Raw genomic sequence first — 9,594 nt, 5'->3', positions numbered from 1 at the left:
AAAGATCCAATTCTTTGTTGAATTGGCTTTAGTTGAAATTGGTGTCTGAGCTTCAACATGTGGAATGAAATTATCATCAAATCAAAAAGCTGCTCAGATTGAAAATCAGAAATATAAACTCATAGAAACATAGGACAGATAGAATCTGGGGAGAGAGGAACATACTAATGTTTCAAGTTATAGCCTTTCACCAGATCTGAAGATATCAGGAGATGTAATAGTTTATGAATGAATCAGGCGGCAGGAAAACATTCCATCTGACTGTGACCTCCACTGTTCTTTCCACTGTTCACCCAGTGGCTGTTGGTTACTATTACAGCACCTTCAATGTTTGGAGCTGTCTTCCTCTGCCCCCAAGTGGCTTCAGGTTTTTATTATAAGGAACCAAATTCTTCCCTGATACAGTATATTGATCTGAAACGTCGACAATTCCTTTTTCCCCACAAATGCTGCTCGACACGCTGAGTTCCTCCAGCAAATTGTTTGTTGCTCCAGATTCCAGCATCTGCACTCTCTTGTAACAAGAAAATATTTCTATCAATTTGGCTTCAGTCAAAATTGGCATCTAAACAACAATGACATAATCAGTAAGACAAAATAAAACTTCAGATGTTGCTTCAGAAACTCCAGGAAGTATGAGACTGGCAGCAAATGTGGAGGGAGAAACAAACTGGCAAGTCAAAGACTTTCATCAGACCTTCAGGACTTGATGATTTATTCATTTAAAAACAAATAGCAGAAAATCATTCCCTCTCCGTGACCTGCACTCTCCACAGTGATCAGAATATGTTCCCTTAATGAATTGTACTCATCAACAGTAAACAATTCCCCAGACCAAATATACTAATTGCATTCTATGTGACTGTGTACATGTTTGGGTTTCTTAGGCTAGGCAATAAGATTTTAAATATTTGTCCATACCAGTCTCTTCTGATGTCTCTCCAATGTCCTTCTGTTGAGTCGGGTCATGCCCATGTCTTTCGATAGCCACAGACGCACTTAAAATGTCTTCTCTTCTGTCGGCACTGTTCCCTGTGGAGACAGGGTCATTGTGATACAGAATAGAAACATGCCCTTTATCCCACTGAATCTGTGCTATCACTCACATTTTTTAAAGCTCTCCCCATGTTCTCATATACTCACGCCCCCCCACCCCCTACAGCAACCAATTAACTTACCAACGATATCACCTTTGGAGGCAACCTGAGGGAGAATGTGGAAACTCTACACTGACCTATTTATTGGAGAAATGTACAGATAAGCCGTCGGTAAAGGCAATCCAAACATCTTTTCTCCCTGGAAGTATTGGGTCTAATTTATCAGTCTATTTGTTCAATGAACTGTATGGCTCCATCAGGTGCTCGAGAACTAGAGACGGACAAGGAAAATGCTGGTCTGAGCAGCGATGCCAACATTCGGTGCAGGAATAAAAATTGTAAAAATCACTATGATCCTTGTAATAATCAAATGGCACTTGGCTAGTCCTGTTATTACATTTATTGGAGTTTCTTACTGCTGTGGAGCACAGAGAAATTCCTTAACCTCCACCACCTTCCTTGCAGAACTGTTCACTCTGACCTCAGCCAGCGAGCTCCTGTACACAATGTTTCTGTGGATGTTGGAGGGCAAGTCTGTGAGGGAATGAGCAGACAGTGTTTTGGGTCGAGATCCATACTCATGCTGATGAAGGGTCCCAACGTGAAATGTCATCTGTACATTTCCTTCACAGATGTTGCCTGACCCTCTGAGTTTCTCCATCTCTTTTGCACTTATTTGCTCAAAATTCCAGCATCTGCAGTTTCTTGTGTCCCCATTCCTAAAACAGGTCTTTTTCCAACATGCTCTGCTGCCAACACCTCGCAATGAAGGTCCTCAAAATTCAGAGTTTTGATAAGTGAACCAATCTCTGTGTTCTTTCCCCAGTCCAACACCTGAATTTAATGGAATAGCCAACCATACAATTCACTTTCTTTACCTCACTCCAAAAGCAGTCATTCGGAGCTACTTCACGGCAAGTGACTATTCACCAGACAGAAGAAATGATTCAAGGGTGTTCTCAAAGCCTTTTTAAAAACACATACTACTCCTGTGATGTGGGAATCCCTGTCCCGTGTTGACTCACTATGAAGGAGCATTTGGTAGGCGCCTCCAGTTCATTTCTCAGAAGCATGAAGCCGAGTGTAAGGATGAGTGTAAGGATGAAAGAGGGTGCAGCACCTCGCAAGCTAACCTGCTGTTCCAACTGTCCTTTGTTAGAGTGTGGGACTCAGAGTTTAGCCTATTCAGCAACCTGCAAACCCTCAGAACTGGAGCAGAAGAAGTGCTCTTCAACTACTGTAACTTTGTTGGTGCCTTTGTGGTGACATTTTTGTGTACTTTAATGCAAAGACAAAGAATTTCACTGTACCTAGCTAGGTACAAGTGCTAATAAAGAATCATCATCATCAAAGCATGAGAAGGTAGCACATGAGACTGCAGATGCTGGAATCTGGAATGACAAACACACTGCTGGTCAGGCAGCATCTGTGGAGGGAAATGGACGTTTTGGGTCGAGATCTTTCATTGATCAGGTGGAGAAGAAGGGTTTAGATGAACCTGAACCAGTTGCATGTAGCAAGGGAAGAAGCAGCTAATGGCTGGCCAATGGTTGTGAACTCAAGATAAGGCTAAAGGGTGAAAAGTCTGATGCATGGAAAGGGTGAAATGGTTTGAATGGATGATGGTGTAATGAGGTGTATTGAACTAAAGGTCAAGGAGTTGGAAAATATGTGACACACAAATCCCATCAATGATATTTGTATCCAATGTAGCCACAGGCAAGGTTCCAGATGACTGATGTTCCATTGATTAAGACAGGCTCATGGAGGCTGAGCCAGAAGATTAAGGCACATGGGATCAACAGGGAAATGGAAGACTGGATTCAAAATAAACATGGCCATAGAATTCAAAGGGTAGTGATGGGGTGTTATTCTAACTGCAGACCTGTGACCAATGATCTTCTGCAGTGATCAGTGCTGGAACCTCGTTTGTAATGTAGGTGGGCAGGCTTGTATGGTTGAAGACAACATAATAATTGACACAGTTGTGGAGAATGAGGAAGATTATCAAAGAATTGAGAAGGTTATCGATCAACTGGAAGTGTATACGGAGAAATGTCAGATGGAGTAAATATGTGACACACAAATGATCAACTGAAATGTCAGATGGAATTTAATCCAGGGACATGTGAGGTGGGTCAAATCTACGAGCAAAGTATACAGTAAACAGCAGCAACCTTGTGATCACTGAGGTACAGTTGGTGGTCCCAGAAAGTGCCAACACAAGTAGATAGGGGTAGAGACGGTGTATGGCATGCTTCCGCAGATCCAACAAAATTATTTTACATAAATTAGTGATTCATTTGTACATCTCCAATTACTTTAGAAACAAGGAACTAGAGATGCCAGTTTAAAAAAAACGATAAAGTCTTGGAGTAACTCAGTGGCTCAGGCACCATCCCTGGAGAAAATGGATGGGTGAGGTTACAGGTCGAGACCCTTCTTCAGACAGACTCTAGAAGGGGGTAGGGAAATAAATCTGGAAGAGCGATGGGGCACGACAAAGCGTGGTAGGTTGGAGATGAACACAGTTGGGGGGGGGGTCGGTGGTGGTTTAATAGGCAGGTAACCGAAGGCAGCCAGAGATTTAAAAAAAGGTGAAGCAAAAGAATTGAAGAGTTGTGAATTGTGAAGACGTGGGAAAGAATGTAGGTAGAGGGGAGAAATAGATGCAAGCCCAGGTGGGGAACAGGTGAGGGGTGGGAGGAAGGTAAAAAGGGAGGGACGGTGGGAGAGAAAGGTGAGGAAGGGGAGGGGGCTTGCTAGAAGTTGCCTAAAATTGGAGAATTCATGTTTATACCGATAGGTTGGAAGCTATCTAAGCGGAATACGAAGTGTTGTTTCTCCAGTTTGTGTGTGGCCTTACTCTGGCAATGGAGGAGGCACAGGACATGTCCACTTCTTCAAAGTGGACATAACTGGGAGATTTCACAGTGGAGCAGACAAACCGTGCTGGCTCGAAGGGCTGAATGGCTTGATTATTATGGGTGTCAGAGGCTTAGGGGAGAAGGCAGGAGAATGAGGTTAGGAGGGAAAGATAGATCAGCCGTGATAGAATGGCAGAGTAAACCTGAAGGGCCAAATGGTTTGCATCTTGCAGTGTAGCCTCTGTATTTCTGTTCATGAAGTCTTCTGCGGGCAGTGGGCATTGCCAAATCCACACCTGACTCCTGAAGAGTGTTTCTCATCTGTCAATAGACAATAGGTGCAGGAGTAGGCCATTTGGCCCTTCGAGCCAGCACCGCCATTCAATGTGATCATGGCTGATCATCCCCAGTCAGTACCCCGTTCCTGCCTTCTCCCCATATCCCCCTATTTTTAAGAGACCTATCTAGCTCTCTCTTGAAAGCATCCAGAGAACCTGCCTCCACCGCCCTCTGTGAGAAAAAGTGTTTCCTCGTCTCCGTTCTAAATGGCTTACTCCTTATTCTTTAACTGTGGACCCTGGTTCTGGACTCCCCCAACATCAGGAACATGTTTCCTGCCTCTAACGTGTCCAAGCCCTTAACAACCTGTCGGACAGGTGTTTGGGGATTTTTCTTTATTATAGCGAGAATTCTTCTGTCATCAGCTGTGGAGGTCTCCCTTGGCCTGCCAGTCCTTTTGCGATTAGTAAGCTCACCAGTGCTCTCTTTCTTCTTAATGATGTTCCAAACAGTTGATTTTGGTAAGCCTAAGGTTTGGCTGATGTCCCTAACAGTTTTATTCTTTTTCTCATAATTGACTTTAATTGGCACAACTTTGGTGCTCAGAGAGTGGTAGCTGTGTGGAATGAGCTTCCAGTGAAGGTGGTGGAGGCAGGTTCGATTTTATCATTTAAAAATAAATTGGATAGTTATATGGACGGGAAAGGAATGGAGGGTTATGGTCTGAGCGCAGGTAGATGGAACTAGGGGAGAATACATGTTCGGCACGGACTAGAAGGGCCGAGATGACCTGTTTCCGTGCTGTAATTGTTATATTTGTTATATTGTTATATTTGTTATTGTTATATATAGCTCGCATCTGAATTCGCCTTTTTACTTGACAACTTCTCTCTCACTCAGCACGTCACCTTTCCCACCCATGACAAAGGTCACATCCTTGACCTGGTCTGCTCCACAAATCAACCAGTACTCGACCTCCATCCATGCCTCTTCCCCCTCTGATCATAAGCTTATACGGTTCACCATCCCTTCTCCGACTTCTCGCCCCCGCTTCCTCCGAGAAATCACCTTCCGTAATCTAAAATCCATTGATCCCCACCATCTCTCTCTGACCTGCTCTCCACCACTCTCCCCCTGGACTCAACCCATATCTCACCTGATGATCTCACAAACCATCTCAACTCCACCTTGTCTACCTCCCTTAACACTATGGCCCCCCTCAAAACAAGAACCGTAACTTTCAACACATCTTCACCCTGGTACACACCTGCACTTCGTAAACTGAAACAGACTGGTCGCCGACTTGAACGACTCACAAAGAAATCATCTCTCACAGTCCACCTTGAAGCTTACAAACTCCACCTCATTGACTACAAAGATGCCCTCATTGCTGCAAAATCTGCCTACCTCTCCTCCATATTCACCGATCCCTGCCTAAACCACAGAACCCTCTTCTCCACAGTGGGCAACCTCCTCAAGCCTCGAGCCAACACTCTCCCTACCTCTACTCCAGATCTCTGCAACTCATTCCTCCACTTTTTCGCTGATAAAATCATCACCATCTATCAATCTTTATCCCCTGTACCCGACTCCCCAGCATCTACTCCACCACCTACCAAGGCCCCTCCTTTCAACATCTCCACTGACCTCCTTACCCCTCCTCCACACTTCCTCTCCCAGTTTGACCTGGTCACCCCTACTGAAATCTCCAAACTCATCAGCTCTTCCAAACCCACTACCTGCTCCCTCTCCCCTCTCCCCACTCCCCTGCTGAAGTCCTGCCTCCCCGTTCTCTGCCCCTACCTCACTAATCTCTTCAACTCCTCATTGTCCCAAGGAATTGTCCCCTCCGCATTCAAAACTGCTGCTGTCACACCAATCTTAAAGAAACCTGGTCTCTTTTGCTCCCGATGTTGGGGAAGTCCAGGACAAGGGGTCACAGCTTAAGGATAAGGGGGAAATCCTTTAAAACCGAGATGAGAAGAACTTTTTTCACACAGAGAGTGGTGAATCTCTGGAACTCCCTGCCACAGAGGGTAGTCGAGGCCAGTTCATTGGCTATATTTAAGAGGGAGTTAGATGTGGCCCTTGTGGCTAAGGGGATCAGAGGGTATGGAGAGAAGGCAGGTACGGGATACTGAGTTGGATGATCAGCCATGATCATATTGAATGGCGGTGCAGGCTCGAAGGGCCGAATGGCCTACTCCTGCACCTAATTTCTATGTTTCTATGATCCCTCCTCTCTCATTAACTACCGCCCAATCTCAAACCTCCCCTTTCTTTCAAAAACCCTGGAGCATATCGTTGCGTCGCAACTTCATTCCCACCTCCTTGCGTATAACCTACTTGAACCCCTCCAATCTGGCTTTCGCCCCCTCCATAGCACAGAAACTGCTCTCCTCAAAGTCCTCAATGATCTCCTCACCTCTGCTGACACTGGTTCCCTCAACATCCTCATCCTCCTCGACCTAAGCGCAGCCTTCGATACAGTGAACCATAACATCCTGCTCACCAGACTCAAAGACCTCAGCATTGAAGGCTCTGCACTCAGCTGGCTCCGTTCCTACCTTTCCAACAGATCCCACTTCATCTCTCTCCACAACCACACCTCTGCTACAGCCACAGTCACTCAAGGCGTTCCCCAAGGCTCCGTACTCGGCCCCCTCCTCTTCATCATCTACATTCTCCCCCTTGGTCAGAGACTCCGCCACTTCAACCTGGACTTCCACTGTTACGCCGATGACACCCAGATCTACCTCGGCACCAAATCCCCACACAACCCCCCCCTCTCCCATATCAACTCCTGTTTGTCAGCTATAAAAACCTGGATGCAACATAACTTCCTCAAACTCAACAGCGATAAGACAGAATTCCTCCTCATAGGCTCCAAAGCCACACTCAGCAAAATCAATAACCCCACTCTCACCATCGACGGCACCACTGTCTCCCCATCTCCCCAGGCCCGCAACCTTGGCGTGATCTTTGATTCCACACTCTCCCTTGAGCCTCACATCCGCCATGTCATTAAAACCTCCTTCTTTCATCTCCGCAACATCGCCAAACTCAGACCCTCTCTCACACCTCCCACTGCTGAAAGACTCATCCATGCCTTCATCTCCTCCCGACTGGACTATTGCAACTCACTTCTCCTTGGCATCAGCTCCACCTACATCAACCGACTCCAACTGGTCCAGAACGCAGCCGCCCGACTCATCACCTACACCAAATCCTGGCATCACATCACTCCAGTCCTCAAACAACTTCACTGGCTTCCCATCTCCCACCGGATCACCTACAAAATCCTGATCCTCACCTACAAAGCCCTCCACCATCTGGCCCCCCATATCTCACTGACCTCCTCTCCCCCTCCAACCCTCACGGTCCCTCAGATCCACATCAGCCGGTCTCCTCTCCATCCACAAGTCCAACCTCCGCAGTTTTGGGGACAGAGCCTTCTCCAGGGCAGCTCCCAGGCTCTGGAACTCCCTCCCCCAACTGATCCGCAATTCCGTGTCCCTCACCATCTTCCAGTCCCGCCTCAAGACCCATCTCTTCACCTCTGCCTATCCTTAGCCCCACGTCCCCCTCCCTATTCATCTGTGCATTAATTGCCTCATATTGTGTTTTGAATTGAATTCTGTCTTTACTTTGCGTACTAGTCATGTCTCTACTATTTATTTCATTCCCCTTACATGTTTTTCCTCTACCTGCTAAATTTTTGTAAGGTGTCCTTGAGACTCTTGAAAGGCGCCCATAAATAAAACTTATTATTATTATTATTATATGGTTATATATGTTGATAAACAGCAATAAAAGTTTCCAAAGATGATGGAAAGACTGTGGTCCTGAGAGCTCTCTTATACCTGCATGAAGGAGGCAATTAAACACACCTGAGCAATTACAAACACCTGTGAAGCCATGTGTCCCAAACATTATGGTGCCCTGAAGTAGGGGGGTGGGGGGTATGTATAAACACAGCTGTAATTTCTACATGGTGAAATGTATAAAAATACCCTTCAATAAAATGTGACAATTGTTATATGGTTAATGTGCACTTTAACCATATGTGATTTTTTTTCTACTACTCATCTCAAATTGTGGAGTACAGAGGCGAATAAATAAATGATGGGTTCCAAACATTATGGAGGGCACTGTATGATCTTGAGTGGACGTTTCCACTAGTGGGGGAGTCTTGGACCAGTGGTCATAGCCTCAAAATTAAAGGAGATGAGGAGAAATGTACTTAGTCAGAGGGTGGTGAATCTGTGCAATTGTTTGCCAGACAGGGGCTGACATCCGCGAGCTCGGCGGGAGTGTCCTGGGGAGTCATGTCTGCGGCGGGAGTGTCCTGGGGAGTCGTGTCTGCGGCGGGAGAGTCCTGGGGAGTCGTGTCTGCAGCGGGAGTGTCCTGCGGAGTCGTGTCTGCGGCGGGAGTGTCCTGGGGAGTCGTGTCTGCAGCGGGAGTTTCCTGGGGAGTCGTGTCTGCGGCGGGAGTGTCCTGGGGAGTCGTGTCTGCGGCGGGAGTGTCCTGGGGAGTCGTGTCTGCGGCGGGAGTGTCCTGCGGAGTCGTGTCTGCGGCGGGAGTGTCCTGGGGAGTCATGTCTGCGGCGGGAGTGTCCTGCGGAGTCGTGTCTGCGGCGGGAGTGTCCTGGGGAGTCGTGTCTGCGGCGGGAGTGTCCTGGGGAGTCGTGTCTGCAGCGGGAGTTTCCTGGGGAGTCGTGTCTGCGGCGGGAGTGTCCTGGGGAGTCGTGTCTGCGGCGGGAGTGTCCTTGTGAGTCGTGTCTGCGGCGGGAGTGTCCTGCGGAGTCGTGTCTGCGGCGGGAGTGTCCTGGGGAGTCGTGTCTGCGGCGGGAGTGTCCTGCGGAGTCGTGTCTGCGGCGGGAGTGTCCTGGGGAGTCGTGTCTGCGGCGGGAGTGTCCTGGGGAGTCGTGTCTGCGGCGGGAGTGTCCTGGGGAGTCGTGAGGGCCCGATACACCCGCCGAATCGTGGCGACGACTGGAATGTGCCACGTTTGGCCTGACTCGCCACACAGGCCTCCCAGGGAATTGCGGAGAAGCCGGGCGGCGAGGCCTGTCTGGGCCGAAGGAGCCACAGCGGCAATGGGAGCCTCGGCGGCGGTGGAGCGTGACAGGGGTGAGACAATGGGGGAAACCGCCGTGAAGATCAATGGAGGGCCCGTCGTGGGGGGGCGGTGGGGACACTTTAGTTTTAGAATCCTCTGCCCAGGGGATAAGTCTGTGTTTGTTTGTTCATTCTGGTTTAGGCGCTGTACACACGGCAGCCAGACAACATTCCCGTGTACCTTTCTTTTTTTTCCACTTTTAATTTCAGGTTTTTGCGTACCTTGTTGC

The 9,594-nt window shown here is 47.9% G+C and overlaps 1 protein-coding gene across 1 annotated transcript; it reads left to right on the top strand.

Annotated features, from left to right (window-relative positions):
• Positions 1-2,168: 2,168 nt before the first annotated feature.
• Positions 2,169-9,263, top strand: LOC116981509 (keratin-associated protein 5-4-like). Its single transcript, XM_033034559.1, has 2 exons — positions 2,169-2,180; positions 8,526-9,263. The coding sequence occupies exons 1-2, from the start codon at positions 2,169-2,171 to the stop codon at positions 9,261-9,263; spliced, it is 750 nt and encodes a 249-aa protein (XP_032890450.1).
• Positions 9,264-9,594: the final 331 nt, after the last annotated feature.

Source organism: Amblyraja radiata, chromosome 15 (genome assembly GCF_010909765.2).
Source record: "Amblyraja radiata isolate CabotCenter1 chromosome 15, sAmbRad1.1.pri, whole genome shotgun sequence".
Classification (NCBI taxonomy): Eukaryota; Metazoa; Chordata; class Chondrichthyes; order Rajiformes; family Rajidae; genus Amblyraja; species Amblyraja radiata.
The sequence above is the reverse complement of the archived record's forward strand: the minus strand, read 5'-3'. Positions and strand labels throughout refer to the sequence as shown.